General features: G+C 49.4%; 1 protein-coding gene across 4 annotated transcripts in view; it reads left to right on the forward strand.

Moving 5' to 3' along the window:
- The window catches only part of CORO1C (coronin 1C), a 49903-nt gene that overhangs the window by 3390 nt on the left and 26796 nt on the right, over positions 1 to 19717 (forward strand). For 2 of the 4 annotated variants that reach the window (XM_077309109.1, XM_077309110.1), the window contains exon 2: positions 19421 to 19620. In XM_077309109.1, coding sequence (XP_077165224.1) covers positions 19421 to 19620 — 200 coding nt within the window. Of the gene's footprint in view, positions 1 to 691; positions 783 to 19420; positions 19621 to 19717 lie in introns of those variants that run through there. The other 2 variants (XM_077309111.1, XM_077309112.1) reach the window with 2 other exon arrangements.

Below are 19717 nucleotides of genomic sequence, written 5' to 3' on the forward strand. Positions count from 1 at the left end.
TCCCAACACTGAACGTCAGAGTGGCATTTCCCCATCCTGAATGATTTGGTGTCCTCTGCAAACTTGGCCGCTGCACTCCTCACACCCACGCACGCACGCACAACCCAGGCCCAGATCCCTGGCGAATAAGTGGCACAGCGCTGGCCCAGGACCAATCCGGATTCCGACTCTGTTTTCGATCCGTAAGAGAACCTGCCCTCTTAACCGGTGGCTGCCACTAATTCCCACGAGTCTTCCGTGAGGTGCCTCGTCAGGAGGCGATTAATGCCTGCAGGGGCTCGGCCTCGTCTACCGGCCTGCGTGTCCCCTTTCTCCGAGAACAGAGCCTCCCCGGGCAGAGGCCGTGCTGCCTCCCCCCCCCCCCGGGAAACCCCTCCCAAGAACCGGGGTCCCCCTCCCGCTCCCGGGCCTCAGGCGCAGGGCCCGGTGTGGCGGAGGGGCTCCCGCCCGGCCCTTCCCACGCGCGGCCTGAGGGGAGGGGGGAGGGGCTTTCCCTGCCGCCTGTTCTTCTGGTTTCCTTGCGGCACTGGGCGCGCGGGCGGGCGGGGGGGGGGGGCCTGGCAGGGCTTCGGGCGGGCCTTGGGGGCGGGGCGATTGGCCGGCCGGCGTCCCGCGCTGCCTCGCCATTGGCTGCTCCCGGCCGCCGCTTGGGCGCTCTGCGGGTGAGGGGGAGGGCGGGGGCGTGGCTTGCGCGGCTCGGCCCCGCCCTCTGCCCCCTGGCGGCCGGGCCGGCCTCTGTCAGTCGCGCACTCGGCATCGGGCGGCGGCGGCGGCGAGGTGAGGCGAGGCGAGGCTGGCGGGGGCAGCAGGGGGGGGAGTGAGGGCGGGGCCGGGGAGCAGGTGGGGGGAGGGGCGCCCGGCAGCGCGGCAGCGCGGCAGCGGCGGGGGGGGTGTGGGGGGGGGCGGCGGCTGCAGAGGGGCGCCGGGGCCGGGTGCGTGCCGGGCGGTGGTCCGGGCGCGGGTCCCGTGGGAGGGCGAGGGCTGCCTGCCGAGGAGGAGGAGGGATGGGGGGGCCGGGGCAGGTGCCTGGGGCGGGGGGGCCATGCAGGCATGCAGGTGGGGGGGCGGCGGGGGGGTTTCATAGCCCCTCGCTTAGCCGGAGAGGCGCTGACAGCCGGCGGGGGCGGGGGGGCGGGGAGCGGCTGCCCGGGAGGCGGGGCCCTCCCCCTCCGTGGCCCTCCCCTGGACGGGGACCGGCGGGGCCCTTTGTGCTCACTGGAGAGCCGGGAGCTCCCGCGGGGCTCAGGCTGGGAGTCGCCCAGGCGCCCTTGGCCGGGAGGAGGCTCGCAGGGGGGTTGCCACCAACCCCGGGAGGCTTCAGGGCCGGAGGGGCTTCCCTGGCGGCCCCCGGCCAAATCCCGCGCAGAGCCTGGCTTGGCTTCCGAGGTCCGAGTCGAGATGAGGGCAAGATGCGAATGGCAGCGCCCCCCCCCCCCTCCTCTGGGCTTCGGGTGCTGCAGCGTTGCCTCTCCCATGCCGGAGGAGTATAGGGCGTCCTGTTAGGATGAGGGGTGGGACACGCTCCTTTGTTCTCCCAAGTGCCCGTGGGGGGCATGAGCCAGTTCCCCAGGGGTCTGCCTGCATGGGTCATCTGCACACGCCGCTCTCTGCCTCCCTCCTCCGTGATGGAGCACAAGGCACCAGGGGGAGCAAAGATGACTAAGCCTGAAACAGACGTGGCTCTTAAGCCTTACCCACCCCCCACACCCCACACCCCACCCCACCCTCCCACCCAGCACCGCATCAGCAAAGAAAGGGACACCCCAAAGTAACACTGGCTCAGATTTGATTGTGATGCCAAAGAGAGAGAACAAAAAGCGCAGTTGAGTTTCATTGCGTAGAACTGAGTTCTTCTGTTGGGTTCTGGTGTCATCAGCCCACCCTCTGACAACAGGAGCACAAGCCAATAATACACTTGAAGTGTGGGGTTTGTTTCTGCCACGTCATGCTTCGTCTCAGATTCAGCTGACAGTGGACAGTCTGCGCCCCCCTCGACTGTAACGTCATTACATTGATACACATTCTGCCCATGAATAGGTGGCTTCCATCAACATCCTGGGGCAGGGACCTCTCATTATATCGCCTGAATTCCTCTGTAAAGCCCTGTGGAACAAGGTTTGAATCCAGGGGCACCTTTAAGACCAGCAAAGTGTATGCACATTAGAGCAGGGTAGGCAAACTGTGGCCCTCCAGATGTCCATGGACTACAATTCCCATGAGCCCCTGCCATTATTGTCCATAGACATCTGGAGGGCCACAGTTTGCCTACCCCTGCATTAGAGCTTATTGTGCCCAGAATGTTGGTCTCAACGGTGCCAGTGGGCTCAAACTTTGTTCTGTTGCTCCAGAGCAACACAGCGACCCACCTGAACCCATAACAGCCTAGGGATTTTGATGGTGCCAAATGCCTGATCAGTTTCCAAAACCCTAAACTTCAGCCAGCCAGCTCTCTTCAGCGGCCGAGCCTTCCCTCGAAGCAGGAGGCCAGTGGAACAAGCCATCCTTGTGGCAAGGCATGAGGCTAAGATTTTAAAAATAAAACAGGGAAATGGGAGGAAGCCGAAGCTGCCTGGAGGTAGTTTATTGTTTATAGATTATTATTTGGTAGAAACAAACAAACAATCCCTATAGGCCACACTTGTTGACTTTTAATTGGAGAAATCAGGGGGGAAATTGGTCTTGTCGGGAAAGAATCTTTAATATTTGTGAAACCCCCCATGTGTTTCGCATCAGGCTTCTTCAGGGGGATATCAGTTCAGATCCTTAGTAGAATGCTACTTTCCCTCCTCGAAGTATTAGCGATTCTTTCCCTACGAGCACCCATTGTTTCCCCCCTACTTTCTCTTGGTGCAGCCCCTTTCTTCTTTCATTAACCTTCAATTGGGTCAGAAATGCCATGGTGACCATATGGTGATGATGTCTTTTGTGAGGGCCCTGCCCCACGGAGTGGCATTTGGCTTTCAGAGGAAGAAAAGAATTATGCTCAGCTCTGAGTACCTCACCCATTCGTGTGGCACATGCCGAAATCTCAGGCGTTGCAGCATTGTTGCAATCACCATTGGGTGACTATGATACGCCTTGCTGTACTTTATTCTGGGAGGCTCCTTCTCGTTGCATGTTTTTTCTATTTTTTGCATGTGTGCAAGAGAGAGAAACAAAGAGAATATCAGCATGCTGGGCAGGAAATTGCAGACTCTGGAGTACGGGGAGCAAATTAAGGGTTTAAGAAATATTTTTATTTATTTATTTATTTATTTAGATTTCTATACCGCCCATCTCTTTGCAGCTCTGGGCGGTTTACGTTGAACATTATATAATATGAAATTAGAATGCAGCTGTGGGAATTAATTTGGTCTTATGGAAGTTATATTTGTTGAGAAATCAGTGCAAGGAACATGGGTAGTTTTCAGTGGCTTGCTACAGAAAAGTAGGCTACAATTGCTGAGATCCGTGTTTACTGAAGGCTGCGTTCACCGAGGTGAAAGGTCAAGCTCAGTAGCTGGCCAGCAAGGGCCAGTCCTCCCCCATGCACAGAAAGCTGCACATGTTTCCTTTTTGCATCAAGCTACCTTTTCTCTAAAATGAACATCTGCAGCTTTGCAGGAGGATCCTTTTAGTCGGCCTCTGTAGTTCCCTTTGTGGAGCCTGTTGAGATTGTTCTGTCTCGATCGGCCTTTTCAAACACCGGTGGATTTTTCAAGTTAGTTCTTCGTGCTTATTCCATCTGTCACTTCTGGGATGGGCTCCAAGCACGAGGCAGAGCGCCGGATGTGACTGCGATGAAATGGAAGGGCCAGAAAGCGAATACTGTGTTTTTGATGCACTGTGGAAGTAGGGACAAATGATGCTTAATAATTGCAAATTTATTGCACGTGTGTTGGAATTGAACCGGCTGATAATTGCCTGATGAAATGGCTCATTGGAACCTGACACGGTTTTGATTGGGAGAGCAGTCAGCCTGCTTAGATTGTTGGAAGTTTTGCTGAGGCGTGCTTTAAATTGCCCCATGCTCCTCAGGTCCATTAACTTTTGATCCGCCTCGAAAACCAAACACACTGATGCTGAATTATGTGGCAGATTTCATAGCCCAGTGGGGAGGGGGATGTTCCACCTGCTGATAACCCAGGTGCTCCTCTAAGGAGGTCACTTATAGTGCCTCCTGCTTCCAGCAGGGCCAACCTGAAGCCACACGAACCCTTCGGCCTGTAGTTTTTGATCAAGATGTAGAAATTCTTTGTGAGGGAACCTCTTAAAACCCCCCCTTGAATTGGGAGATTAGACAGCCCAGTAGTTTGGAATTTATAGTTTGTGTGTGAGAGATGGTTGTACATTAGGCATCAGGGTGGTCTTATTACTAGTTATTTGAAGTGGAGACAGCTGAGTGCAGTAACCCTGGCTTACAATCAGTCTTCTCCTCCTTACAAAGCGATACAGTAATGGACAGAACATTATTAAAGAATGAAAAATGCTAAGGGGAAAGGTCCTCTGGGGTGCTGGATAATGGGAGAAATGTGTATAAAACGATTTATTTGTTTTTATACTGCTGCTCTCAGAAAGTCTCACGGCGGTTTACAAGTATAAAACAACAGCTTCCATACCCCCCCCCCCCATAAAAACAGCCCTTATCACAAACCAAGCAGACCAAACAAACCAATTGTGTTGAAGGAGCAACCTCTGTGTTTGAGTTTCACTTTAGAAAAAAATTGGGTTCAGAATTCCATTGTTAAAGGGCACAACAGAGTGGGAAACAACCGCTGCTTACCCTTTGTGCTGCCCCAGGTGTTTCACCTGGAGGAGGGTGGAAATTAGCCTGTTTGCATTTTTCACAAGGTTGGCTTTTCCATTTGCAATTGCCCATCGGAACTTCAGCACCCGTGTGCCTCCGCTGCGTGAGAGTTTGCCTTGGACGCGTGTGCACTGCTGTTGCAGAGAGTCAGCGTTGCCGTTCCATAGGGAGCGTTCCAGTGTGCGTGGGTAGAGGATGCACCTGGTCAAGAGTCTGGCTAGGAACAACTTTCAGCTGGCCTTTGGCAACCCCTCACTGAGAGGGCCAGGGTGGTGAAATTCCACTGTGAGCTGGGCCTGCCTGAATCTGTCTTAACGTAATTAGTTTTCCTTTTCCTTTGTGATGCCCCCAGCCCCATCAATAATTCCACTTGAAAAGCGGTATTGAATGAAATTAAAATAATACTAGTACAAGCTCTAAACCGATTAAAATGGGATACAATCGAGAGGGAATGATGTGTCTTTTGCATGGGATCCTTTACATGTGGGGAGAGTTTTTCCTCCAGTGAGATTGTGCCATACAGATTTTGTTAACGGTGTTTGAGGAGAGCCCAAATTAATACACATGAAGTCCTTTAATTGGTATTGAAGCCTTTTCCCAGCATTGAAGCCCAGCATTTCATACCTGCTCACCGGCATGAAGCAGCAGATGCCTGCCTAGTGCTAGATGCCAAGTTCTGCCATTCATGGACCAATAATTGCAAACTGTACATTTGAAACAAGGTAGAAAGTGAATGTGGGTCGTGCCCATCCCTAGTATTGATAAACTGCAGAGATTATAGTGAGTGTAATTAACATTTCAAGAGATTAGCAGGTGATAAGTGGTTCAGAGCACTGTGTGTGTGTGCGCGTGTGCACATTCGCAGTCCCAAGGGGGGGAACAAGATGGATTGGGGGTTTACATGCTAGACGGACATAGGAGAGCATTTTGAGTCAAGAAAGCAGACAGAGTCTATAGTACGGTAATAACTTTTTTCTTCCTCTAACAATTTTCCCTATAAAACAAAACAAAGAGTTCAGTGGCACCATTAAGACCAACAAAGATTTATTCAAGGCATGATCTTCGAACTCTCACGCCTTGAATAAATCTTTGTTGGTCTTAAAGGTGCCACTGGGCTCTTTGTTTCGTTGTGCTGCTTCAGACCAGCATGGAGACCCACTTGACTCTAACTCTCCCTATGGCTTTGTGTCAAAAAGCCAGCAAATCAAGGCCTGGGTTCAGGTCTAATATGTGCGCTGCAAGCCCTCAGTGAATTTGTACACTTCTGGCGCACTCTTGGCAGCACAGAGCATTCATTTGGGCCAGCTTCTCCTGGTTGTGATGGGATGGGGACAAAACTCCAGCTTACAGATGGCAATCCCAAAGGAAGTGCTGCCTCAAAGGCAGATATCCCGACAGTGGTTAATGGAGCGCAGCTGGCCTTTGCAGAAAAGGTTAAGGGCCTGTGGGGGGTCCCAGGAGGGGAGGGGGTCATGCACCCAGCCTTGCATCTTGACCAGCAGGATGGTGTGTTGGCCAGTAGTGCCTTCTGCCTGCTACTTCTGGTTCTCCAGCTGTCTCCTTTCCTGGACTCTGCAGACCTGGCCACACTCATCTGTGCCTCTGGTACCTTGCGGTTGAGCTACTGTCACGAGCGCTACGTTGGGCTTCCCTTGTAGATAACCTGGCAGCTGGTTCAGAATGCAGCCTCTCAGTTGTTGCCAGGGGCTGGCAGTCAGGAACACGTCTTGCCTATTTTAAAACTGCCTTGTCGGCTGCTGTTTTATGAGTCCAGTTTAAGGTGCAAGCCACCTCAGTTTGTCGCCTGCCTTGGAAATCTTACAGGGCCACCTTTCTATTTTTATTTATTTCATTTCTATCCCATTTTTCTCCCCAGGGCGGACTGAAAGCCAGCGTATTAAAGTGGTTAAAGAGCAGCAGAGAACTGGGTTTGATTCCTCATGCCTCCCTATACAGCCAGCTGGGTGACCTTAGGCTAGTCACAGTTCTCTTAGAGCTCCTGGGCTCCATTTTTATCCTCACCACAGCCCTGTGAGATGTGTTAGGCCGAAAGGGTGCAACTGGCCCAAGGCAACCAATGGCACAAGTCGAGATTCGAACCTGTGACTTAATCTGACACTCTTAACCAAGACTGGTTCTTCACCAGCACCATAAACTAACTGGGACTTGACAGCAGTTTCTACCACCACCACCACATAGTTGATTATCTGGTTAGATTAACTGCTTTAGAAAAGGTATCCCCGCCGCGTGGCAGACTGAGTGATTTTTGATGCAGTTTTAAAAATTTATATGAAATGTGCAATAGCATGTGCTTAGAAGAGTATTCTTTCTTGCTTTCCTAATCCAGTAAGTGTGCTTATTCTTACACTAATGCTCAGTCGCATAGAAAGCAGATCCTTCATAGCTCAGAACAGTGACTCTGGGATGAAAGCAGATAGTACTTGAAGATAAAGAACATCTGTACAAGGAAGCATAGTTAATCCTTGAAAGCATTTGTTGGAACAGATGTTGAGGAGGCTGTAGTTGGTACCATAAGAGAGGGATTTGAAGCGAAATTAGTAGATTGAAACATCTAGCTGTCTGTTCTCAATTTTAGTGCATGTCATGGCAGCAAGGCAGAAGAGTGATGCTTGGTTGCACGTGTGAATGTTCTGCTAAGTCTTGAATCCACTACCCTTTTTTTGATGAGTCATTAGTCAGTAAATTATATCTCATAGCTTGCTTCTGAATTTTGACTTCTTCTACTGAGCTTAATTTGGAACATTTTCTTTAACTTCTATTGCAGGAAAAATGCAAGAAAATTCATGATGATGCTTAAAATATTGATATTCGTTTCCAGCGTGTGCTAGCTTTTCTATCATAGCACCTAACTTGGACATCTAGGAATCTGGGAATGGGCATCTGCTTTGCCTGAGGCTGAATAGCCTGTAATATTGACTTGATCACATTCTGTGGAAATATGAGCCAATTCTGGTGGGTTCTGAGTGCAGAGGTTGGAGCACTCCCATGCTCCACCTTGATCCTTAAAGAGACTGTTTTTTGCATTTATTTACTAAGTGGCATACGCGTTTTCTTAAACGTGTCGAAGGTAGGAAACAGTGGCATAGTTTCTTCTGAACAAAATCAGAGTCCAGGAGCCCCTTTAAGACCAACAAAGATTTATTCAAGGCGTGAGCTTTCGAGTGCAAGCACTCTTCCTCAGACCTACACTCGAAAGCTCACGCCTTGAATAAATCTTTGTTGGTCTTAAAGGAGCCACTGGACTCTGATTTTGTTTTCTTGTGCTGCTTCAGACCAGCAGGGCGACCCACTTGAATCATAGTTTCTTCCACTTGCTGTAGCTGTGGAAACACCTGAGCTTTTTCCTGTCCTCCTACTAATGTCATAATTCCAGGGTGGGTGTGTGGGGGGTGTCGCGGTAAAAATAAATCAGCGCCTTGGGGAGAGATGACTATTATTTCAGCGTTAAATTCAGATCCCCCTTCATCAGGCACCTGGATTGTGCAACCATCTTTCCGGAGTCAAGCGGGTGGGACGCAGCAGGGCAAGCGGCAGATTCTCTGTCTCAACTCCCCTTCCCCCGTTTATAACTCCAGTTTATGAATGTGTCTGCAAGACGCTTGTGCACCCCATGCCTCCGAAGTGGGGTCTGACTCAGGCTGCCATTAAGGTATCTCAGGACTCCTGTCTTGTTGTTATCCTACCAAGGTGGCAGGTCAGGAAACCGGTTCCTGCTCAGGTGTTTTACTAGGAAAACAGACCCAAATTTAACACATCGTGGCACGATAGAAAATACTATTGCAATGTGGGTTTTAGAAGCGAGTGGAAGCCGATGAACAGAGCAAAGCAAACCTATCAGCTTTATTAACTAACCTTGGTGCCTTGAGAAGAAAAGTAGGACATCGGAAAAGGCCAGAGATTCAGAAACGGCATTTTGTCAACATATCTGTCTCCTGCTTTGAATTCTGGTGCTGATTGAATTGTGGGGGTGGGGAATGGCTGCCTGGACAGGATTGTCCCATTTCTCCAGTGTGTGATGGAGCCAGAGTGGCAGACTCAGGGCTTCTGCTCCTGGATTAGCAGCGGCTGCTGCTCAGATACTTCCTCTTAAGCACCCCCCGCTTCTGAACTGCATAAGGGGGTTCACCTCCCTTGTTAAAAATTTGGACTTCATTGCTGCATTGTGGCCCAGGCTTCCTGTCTCTACCAAGCAGCCAAACAAAGGAGGGCCGCTTCTTTTGGATACAGTAAATCTAATATATGGTTGGTGATGCAGTATGTATTTATTCCCTGCTTGTATGTATGTACGTATGCCGTAACTAGCCTGAAAAATGAGAAAGTCTGTTTGTCTCTCTGAGTTCAACTTTCCCCCTACTTCTCAGTGGGCAAAAATCAGCCTACAAGTGCTGAAGGACCAAAGGGTGCAGCATTTTTAGGATTACAGCGTAATTTTAGGTTTGATAGGAAAGTAGCGTGCATTTATTTATTTATTTTTCAGTTTATATCCCACCACTCCCAGCAAACTGGCTCGTGGCGGGTCACAAACCAAACCCCAGTAAAAACATGCAATATAATCCTGTTAAACAGCCATTAAAAATCCCTACAGCAGTGTCAGTTCAAAATCCCACAGCTACCATCCGGCATCAGGGAGACCCTTGTGCTGGCCCATCACCCACAGTGGTGGTCGGCTCTTCCTCATCTGCATATACTTCATGCCCCCCCCCAATAAAAAGCAGCCCCCCCCAATAAAAAGCAGTGTGTATTTTATTTTTCTTCTTCACAGATCCAAGGTTTCTAGAAATGTTCTGTTGACATATTGTTTGCTTAATCCTAAAAATGTTTTTGTAGGCTGTGGATTGTAAACCTTGTGGATCTTTAGAGTCCAGGGGCACCTTGAAGACCAACAAAGATTTATTCAAGGCTTCACCTTTTGAGTGCAAGCACTCTTCGTCAGAGTGAGGAGGTGCACCTGCACTCGAAAGCTCACGCCTTGAATAAATCTTTGTTGGTCTTCAAGGTGCCTGGCTGGACTCTGATTTTGTTTTGTTGTGCTGCTTCAGACCAGCATGGCCACCCATTTGAATCTATCCTTGTGGATCTTTGTTATTGCTGAAGAACGGAACTCAGAATGTGTTTCCCCACATTTGAGGCCAAAGACTTCTGTGGGCTTTTTCTAGTTATGCTCTTATTATACTCATTTTATTGCATGTCTCTGAAGACAGATTATGTTTTTCTCCATTAATTGTTGTTGCCTTCGGGCAAACAAGAAAGTTGCTTTAAGGAAGCTGCTATCCCTTTTCTTAGCAACTGGATCTCGATGACACAACATCAAATCCTGTGTAGGACATGTGGCTGATTCCCAAATGCAGCAATGCGGGAGCCGCCAAGAAAACAAAGTTCACTTGTAAATGTTGATTGGAAATTCTGCCTCACTGCTGAGGATGTTATCTAAGCTGGTTTGAATGCATATGTTGGAATTCACTTTAACTTGCATTTTTAATCAGTGCGATCATAGTAATCTTCAAAAGCATAAGGGTAAGACTTGTTCCAGACTCTGCCTAGGGGTTTAGCCCCCCCCCCATTTAATAAATTAATAAGCTTTGAAGACTGTGCTCAAAATTATTAATTCTACAACTTTTACGGCGAACTGTGGGAGACTGAATACCCCTTTTGGTTTTTAGCTAGGCAATATGGATGAGATATCCCCACACCTAGCAGGTTTGTGCTAGCAGATGTTGACGCTTGCAGATACTAATTCCTAAGCTTGTTCAACTGTTCTTCATGTAAAATTTATCCAAATTTCAAAGCACAGTGGCCTTCCTTGGTCTCTGGACTGGGATAACAAGACAAACCGTCCTTGTTGAATGGTCTTGTAAGCTACAAGAATAAGTAAAACAGATTCTTGTACTAAAATAGTAACAAGGCTGAACATTGGAGCTTGTGATACATTTGTTGGTGGCGTTTGTGCTAGTTGGCCTTTGGATCTTACAAGAAAAATAGGAAGAAGGGTTCCCCCCCCCTCCCATAAACCACAAGACGGGGGCTCGATTTTGTTCTGTTGCACACTTATGTAATCCTTCCTCTGTGAGTCAGTGTTGCTCAATCCACCGCTGTCTGCTCTGTGGCTTAATCCAGCAGCTTTCATGTTTCCCTGAAGCCATTTTTTCATACCACCTTGTCCACCAGAGGACCCTGGCATGGGACGGGGGATTCCAAGGTATGTTCTAAGATGCTCACCCAGTTCATGGCAGGGATCTTTCGGACAGGTTTTGACCCTGCATCAGTTGGGAATGCACCCTGGGACATCCCTGACACCCTTAAGTTGGGCGTAGTGAGAGCAGCGTAGTGGTGGGGGGAGTGCTGAACCAAGAAGGCCCCAGCTCCCGTCAGACAGTAGGTGAGCAGACGGGACCTGGAGCTGAGTAGGCAGTGCTGAGTTGAGACGCGCACTGGGGGGGGGGGGGAGAAATGGTACTTTTTGGATTCAAGGTTTCCTGAATGGGTACATCTCAAGTCAGTCCAACCACCTATTCAGTATATTGATTTGAGTTTGGCTGATCCGAGAAACAGGAACCAATTTGGTCCTCTGTCAGGATCTCATCTACACGAGCTACACCGGACTCTTGCTCTCTTGAGCAGCTGTTCCTGTAAGTGTTCCCCAGCAGGATGTGCTTCCTCTTGCATCAATGGGTTGAAATCAAGCTAGAGAAGTACATCTGCTGGGCTGTTTAAACGACCCTTGCAAACAGGAAAATGGGCCAACTCTGAATACTGTTTTTGTTGCACAAAATAAAAAAAGCAGTTCATTCGCCGACTACATTTTCTTTTACGATCCTGGGAGGTTTTCGGTTCTCAATTTTCAAGGTTTGCTGTAAACATTGCTGCAAAGAGTTGTGGTATAATCTGGCCCAGTGCAGGTTTTCCTTCCAGCCTTTCATTGGTAGGTGCTGCTCCTCATCTATTTCACCCCCCCACCCCATTTCACATCTAGCACAGTGTGGCAAATCCGGAGGTGGGGAGTCCACTCAACGGAGAGAGGAAAAAGTGCATTAGTCTGCGTCACATTCCCCGGGCTCCGCATGGGATGGCTGAAACAGGCCTTTCCTTGCAAAGACCCATTATGCACGGGGGTTTTAGCGCACATTCGGGGTGGAATGGCGGTGACTAAAATCACGGATAACGCACGGAGCCGGCTGCAACCGGCTGCAGCTTCGGTGCATGCCGCCGAAAAAGCCGCGTCAGTGAAACGCGGAAGAAAGCGCAGCTTCCGGGTGAGCGGGGCGCAACCAGAAGCGGCGCCCGGATCGGCGCGTGCATAATCGGTTACTCTGGGTTTTGCCGCCGTCGCGCCCCGCCCCGTGTATAACCGGTATGCGTCGCGTCTTCCCCCTCCGCGTTTTCCATGTGACCCGAAATCGCCGTTTCGGCGGCCGTGCATAATGGGCCAAAGTGAGGACGGGAGCCGTGGGCAATCTTCCCAGCCCAAACTCCCAGGCATTTCCCCATCAGCAGTCATCAAGTCAGCAAAAAGATCTGGAAGAAGCTACAGGACATTCTCAACCAGGATTTTGTGGAACCCTTAGTGGGTTTCTTGACGGCCCTGGAAGAGCTGAACGGGTGGGAGATAATTTATTTTTAAAACTTGTTAACAGTTTATTGAGCGATATGGTCATGTTGGCCCCCTCTCAGTGGCCAATGATGGGCCTGGAGGGGGTGGGAAGGGGAGGGACCCAGGGTGGGCGTGTCCACAGTTCCGCTTCCCAACCATATTCTGCACGATCGTGCCACTTCTGGGGCTTTCGATGCCTGAAGGATGTTTCAGGGTTTTATTAATGGTAAGAAAGTTGAGAGAGGCTGTCTTAGAGGGACAGGGGGAGCTTCTGTGATGCTTCTCTGACTTGCAGGGATTGGGATCTCTGCCCCAGTCATGCATGGAAGGACCAGTTTCTCTTGTTGGCTCTCTTCCTGGTTCCTGTCCTCCTCAGCATTGCACGGTTACTGATCATCTCAGGAGACAGAGCATGAGAGTGGGCGGGACCCAGGCGGCAGGGGCTTCTTGACGGCCTTCTCTTTTCCACTAGTGGAGAAACTTGTTGGATCCAACCCATCTTCTAAAATTAGTGTTTGTGTGCTTTTTCTCCTGCGGTAGGTAGAAGGGCTGATGCAATTGCCAGTTTGCTCAGGAACCAGCGAGTAACGTGCCTGTTGCTACTGAGTGCTGGTGGTTAGGGTTCCCAATCTCCAGGTGAGGGCCAGAGAACCTGTGGAATTACTGTTTATCTCCAGACTTTACCGATAGCTTATTCATTAAAAACATTCCATTTCTGGTAGAGAAAATAGTGCACTATAGGGCATTTTACCCTACTGAGGACCCTCCCGTCCCTAAAGCTGCCCTCCTGGCCACACTACACATGCCATAAATAAATACTATGTCTGTAAGTATTGTTGCCTCCAGATTAGACTTCAGTTATGAGCTGCTGTTGAAACTTAGCATTAAAACGGTATGTAAGTAAGAGGAAGTAAAGATAAGGAAATTTAAGTAAAGATGAACATTTATTTGCATTGTTCGCCTTTCTTGCTGAGCCCAAAGGCGGATTACACAGCTTGGCTGAAACACTGTCAGCAAGATGGGGCATAATGTGAGCAACGTCATAGCTCATGGTCTGCAGAACTCTGAAAACAGCTGAAACAAAACATCAGCATTGGCATGACGTGCTGAACGATGCAGAGATTGCACAGCAGGATCGTTCCATCAGCAGACAGCAGACGCTTGATGCAGTAGTGGAGCCCTGCCCGGAGCTTGGGGCCCTGCCCTGTCTTTGCCCACGCAGGGGGCTTAGTGTTGCCCCGGTGGCCCATCACACCCAGCTGACGCGGCCGGCCTCTTTAAAGTCCTCCTCCCGCTGGATGAAAATCTTGGTGCGAATTTCCTGTTGCTGTTCTCCATAGTAGTTGATGGAATAATCTATTGACTGTGTGGGACAATTTGAAGTATCCTAGACGGAGCACAAACAAAGGGCCCTTTTGAGTCCGCAGGCTGCAAGTGGGACCGCAGGGAGGCTGTTTATTGCAGAGATTTCAGAATGGCTCAGATGCGTCAGAATATTTTTTTGTTTCCTCCTTATCTCTGTGGCAGCCTTTCCCTCCGGTTTCCTTCTGTCCTCACAGGCTGCTTATCTCGACAACAGGGAGGGAGCCAGGCTGAGCGAAGGAGCCCGGCGGGCGGCTGGCAGCACCGGGGAGTCAGCTGGGCCTTTCTCCTGGGGGGGGGGGTTGTGGCTGCAGTGCAGAAAGCCTAATTGGGTTAGGAAATGGTCTTCAGGGCTTTAAACGGAGGCAAGGAGGCCTTCCCTTTTGCTCCCAGGCACCAGGTAATCCGTGTTTAATTTTTCATCAGATTGCTTTGCTGGAAGTGTTTCAGGGGATCCATCACGCCTGCTTTTCACGGCCGGAGCCTGCTTGCTTGTTATGCCCGCTCCGCTTCTCCACGCCTTCTCTTGTTTTGAAGGGGAGCCAGATCAAAATGGCTGTGATCCAAGGCCAAGAATTGATCCTTTGGCTATGGAAACGGGAAGGTGCTGCATGCACGCGCACGGTCGTCTCTCACAGGTTCTGTTGAATGATGCAGCCGCGGGACAAGGGAGCCTAGAAAGTGCGTGAAGAGAGCCCGTGTGAGGCCTAACCACGCTCTGGGAGAAGAAGAAGAAGAAGAAGAAGAGTTGGTTCTTATATGCTGCTTTTCCCTACCCGAAGGAGGCTCAAAGCGGCTTACAATCTCCTTCCCATTCCTCTCCCCACAACAGACACCCTGTGAGGTGGGTGAGGCTGAGAGAGCCCTGATATCACTGCCCGGTCAGAACAGTTTTATCAGTGCCGTGGCGAGCCCAAGGTCACCCAGCTGGCTGCATGTGGGGGAGCGCAGAATCGAACCCGGCATGCCAGATTAGAAGTCCGCACTCCTAACCACTACACCAAACTGGCTCTCCAAACTGGAGGTGGCTGGACGTGCCATTTCACTTCACAAAAAGTGATGGGAAGGTCTACGCCTTCCTATCCAGTGGGTGGCAAGGCTTTGGATGCGAGGACTCCGTAATGTGCAGACAGGCCCTCAGGTGGAAACATTGCAAGTTATCGGTTTCAGGTCAGTAGCCCTTTTAATCCATACCAGTAGACTAAGATCCTGCTTCTTTTAAAAATTAAAGGCCAACAAAACTTTCCAGGGCTCCAGCTGTCAAGAGTTAATGCTCCCTTTGTCAGATACCCTTAGTAATCTGCACATTTATCGTATGGTCAAAGTCCTGGCATGGATCTCTACAGGCCTGAGCCTGGGTCTGGCATGGATCAGAGACCGCGTGTTCCGCTATGGCCTGGTGGAACTCTGCCTGCCGAGATCATGTGAAGATGATCTGAGACGCTGGTTCTGTGAAGATTCAAGGGGTGGCAGGGGACAGTGGAGGAGCGATACGTTTATGAGTGTCCTGCATGGTGCAGGAGGTTGGACTAGATCAGGGGTAGTCAACCTGTGGTCCTCCAGATGTCCATGGACTACAATTCCCATGAGCCCCTGCCAGCATTTGCTGACAAGGGCTCGTGGGAATTGTAATCCATGGACATCTGGAGGACCACAGGTTGACTACCCCTGAACTAGATGACCCAGTAGGTCCCTTCCAACTCTATGATTCTATGAGTCTATGATCAGGGCCTGGGATGGTTCCACAGGGCCTGCTAGATGGAGCTGTTCCTCCAGGCCTGCGGTTGAGGCCGGAAACGGTTCCAAAATGCTGGCCTTCCTGCTCAAAATATCAGCCATATCATCAAATGACTCTACCCCTCTCACTAGAGGAGAGGCGGTGTTTTTGGAAAAGAAGTTATTTTAAACCGGAATATTAATCAATTAATTGATTTTTAAAAACCAGAATGTAAATTAATTCATGGTTTTAATGTTGTTGATCATTATTATTGCGTTATTTTATTGTTCATTACTATAGATCTTATTACCCGCCTTGTGCCTTAGGAGAAGGGTGGGTGGGTTATAAATAAATGCACTATTGTCATTGTTAAGACTTCTCCCCTCTCTCCCTTTCCCTGCTTTCCATAGTCAGTGTAGCTGCCTGTGAATTGGTAGCGCAGGACTTGATTGCAGGGACTCTCGTTGTAAAACCTCAGACGTGTGTAGCTTTTGGCAACTACTGTGGGAGGAAATCTCGCCAGTGGAGGTTCTTGCAAAACCGCGATGAGAACCTGCCGGCTCCACTCCAGGCCCTGCCCTGCCACTTTTGCGACGGTGGCAAAGCAGCTAGGCCAGTTACTCGCCGCAGACAGATGAGCTGGGACTGGAATGCAGTTGCTGCAGAGAGCGGGGTCCATCCGGCGGCTGCGCGGAGGGGGAGGAAGTCGAGGCGGCCGGAGTGTTGGGCTTCAGCCGCGTGGAAGAGAGCTCTCCGCACCCTCCCTGTCATCCTTCCCCTTATTTGGGGGACGTGGGCTTGGGATTCCTGCTAGATGGGAAGCACTTTGCGTGCCCAGGTGTCTGAGAAAGGTTACCCACTCTTATCAACTCTGCCCAAAGAATTCAGGGGCGGGCGGGTGCATCCCCAGAGATCCGTGGCCCCGCTCACAGAACTACTCTGGGGAGGGGAATGGCAAATCAGTTTTGAGTGGGGTCTAGGTACATCCTCAAAAAGACCTCCTGTTCCTCAAGCGTGCCCAGGAGAAGCACTTCCCAGCTGCTGAAGCCCTGATGCACGTGGAAGGAGCTGTCCGAAACGGTGGCCAGAAGACTGGCAGGCAGCTCTTCCTGACTGTAAAATCTGCTGTCTCTTGGCCTCACTGTCCTTAACGCGATACGTTTTCATCCCACCTGTACCGTTTAAAACAGCCGCCGGCCACCACTAATTGCCCCAACAGTGAGGGTTTTTAAAAGACGGAATGAGACGGAGGGAGTCTTTGGGTTCGGCCTAAGTGAATGCCATGAGCCTTTGGCAGCTCTTCGGCCCGTATAGCAGCAGCTGGCGCTCTCCCAGCTATTTGTAGACAGATGTCTGTGCTACACATGCCTCTTCTGCATTATTTGCACCTGCTTTTGTCTCCGCAAAGAGGTTAGAACAGGCCGTGACACATTCTTGTCAGCTCTAGGAGCCAAGCTCATATTTCAGCCTTCCGGCTTCTGTATTTTAATGACTCAGATGTACTGATTATTGTTCATAAGGTTTTTAAAGTTGGTCACAACAGTATTCTAACAACATATAGCGACAGGGATCGCTGGTTGTGGTTGACCCAGCAAAATGCTGGCATCCGCACCCTTTTCTCATTGGTACCATTTTGTTCCAATTTCAAATAAATCTATTATTGCTTTAGAAGAAGACAACAATGAGCTGTTTTTTTAATATCCCGCTTTTCTCTACCCGAAGGAGTCCCAAAGTGGCTTACGATCACCTTCTCTTCCTCTCTATATTCCCTGTCATGTAAGAAGATCATTGTCTGACGAAGGGTGCTTGCACTCGAAACCTCACGCCTTGAATCAATCTTTGTTGGTCTTAAAGGTGCTACTGGATTTTATTCTCTCCACAGTAGACATTCTGTGAGGGAGGTGAGGCTGAGAGAGCTCTGAGAGGACTGCGCTGCGAGAACAGCTCTAACAGGACTGTGACTAGCCCAGGGTCATCCAGCTGGCTGCATGTGGAAGAGGCGCGGGGAATCATACCCACATCTCTAGAGGCCGTGCTCTTAACCAGTTCACCAAACTGGTTCTGTTTAATTGGAAATTGGATCCAGAGTATAGGAAGCCTTTGGTTAAGGAATTTACCATCACCAACAAAAGGTGTTACATATCAAAAAACCATGACAAGAAAGTAATGTACATTTATTTTTATAGATTCAAGTGGGTAGCCGTGTTGGTCTGAAGCCGCACAACAAAACCAGAGTCCAGTGGCCCGTTTAAGACCAACAAAGATTTATTCAAGGCGTGAGCGTTTGCACTGTTCCTCAGCAAAATATTTCTGATGCAAGATGCAAAAAAAAGCTTTAGGTTGCTAGCTGGGTTTCCCCCACTTGTTCAGTTCCCCATCTTATTGCAGCTCTTGGGCCACACGGCTTTGGTCCCTGTCAGCCCCATGATTCCCCCCCCCCCAATACACCAATGAAGAGCTGGTTAGATCCACCCTTTTGTACCTGCACAGAGAGAACTGCTGTGCTCCAATAAACCCATTCCTGAAAATACTGGAGAGCACAATGGCATTTCTGGGATTTGTCAGGCCTTGGACTGGAGGTAGCTTGACTTTATCTTATCCACTGAACGTGGTTAGTTTGAGAAGCTTTTGCTGAGGTTATCTATTGACTGGAGAACTTTTCTCCATAGTTTCTCTTCTGGCAACTTCAACAAGTTTTGTGGCTTCCCCTTGATGTTAACACCCCCCTGTGTGTGTCATCTGTTGATTGGAGATTTCGATCCAAGATGCTAGATAAAGCCTTGAGCTCTGCAGAATTTGGCCCTGTGTTTTTATGATGCAGCTGAGAACCTTGGGATTTCTTCCTGGACGCCAGGAGAGCTGTAAAGTGTTTTCTTTTCCAAATTCTAAATAATTTAACAAGCACTGAAGATAGCTTTCTTCTTTGTTCTTTTTTCATTTCATTTGTCTCTCTCATTTTAGCCTCAACAAAACGATTAGTTGATTGTCGTGATTTTCTTTCTGCTTTTACTATATAGATGTAGAGGTTATTAATTTATTTGCTGACGACCACAAAGCAAGTGACTTGGAAGATTACCTTGGTGGAGTACGTGCCCAAGGAGGCAGCCGAGGCTGAATATGGGATCCGTCTTGTCAGGCAATCTTGTCTTCACACTTGTTTGCCTGCAGATTTGTCCAGAATGCCACATTCCCAAGCCTTGGGTTTGAGATGACCTAGCATTTGATTTGTTTTGAGAACCATTACTTCTGCTCAAGGCGTCCTTCCCGTCACTTTGCTGAACAATACTTGCTTGTGCTTAGAATTTCCTGAAATCCTGGTAGGTAGTGGAAGGATTTTCCGGCTGTCACAGTCCTCAGTGTCGGTGTTTAGTTGTGCTACAGACTTCCAGCTCTTTGCCTGCCAGAAAATTGGATTGGGCCCCTTCTGTATACCCAGATAGTGGTCATTATTGTCATATTGTGCAAGGCAAGTAGTCATTGTGTGCTTCGGCAGTAGTCATACGGGCCCTGCAAGTTACCCCCCGAGATGTTTGGAGAAGAGTCAGGGTTCTGTGATGTTATAAACAAATTGATTTGGCAAATCAGGCCTGCAAGTAACAGCCTGCTTATTCTAACGAACCGACCTTGTTTTATTCCAAAATTTTACTCTGCTCGATTACCCCAACATTGGGCTCTCAAAGCAGATTTCAGCAAACAGTTGAACAAAAGGGACTAAAAACTGCATGTTTTTAAAATTGTAGGATAAATTGGTTTGTAGGATTGTAGGATAAATTGGTTACTGCTGTTGTTCCCTTTGCGTAATGTCCAGAATTAAACGTTTGGAGGCACATTGAGGGAAAGAGTTCTCTCTCTCCTGGCCGTGCTGCCAGAGAGGCTCTTCCAGGTTTTGTAAGCAGACAAACAACAGCATGTTGTTCCTGAACGTCCTCTCCGCCTCTTTCCGCAGAAACAATGAGACGAGTGGTACGGCAGAGCAAGTTTCGGCACGTGTTTGGCCAGGCGGTGAAGAACGACCAGTGTTACGATGACATTAGAGTTTCCCGCGTGACCTGGGATAGTGCGTTTTGTGCTGTTAATCCCAAATTTGTTGCGATAATAATAGAGGCCAGTGGTGGTGGCGCATTTCTGGTTCTGCCTTTACACAAGGTAAGTGCATTTTTTAAAAGTTGCTAACTCTGTCCTACATCTTTATCCTGCAGGACTAATGCAGTGGGGTTTGTTTCCCTTAGAATTAAAACCAACA

This window comes from Paroedura picta, chromosome 13 (assembly GCF_049243985.1).
Source record: "Paroedura picta isolate Pp20150507F chromosome 13, Ppicta_v3.0, whole genome shotgun sequence".
In the NCBI taxonomy this organism is placed as follows: Eukaryota; Metazoa; Chordata; class Lepidosauria; order Squamata; family Gekkonidae; genus Paroedura; species Paroedura picta.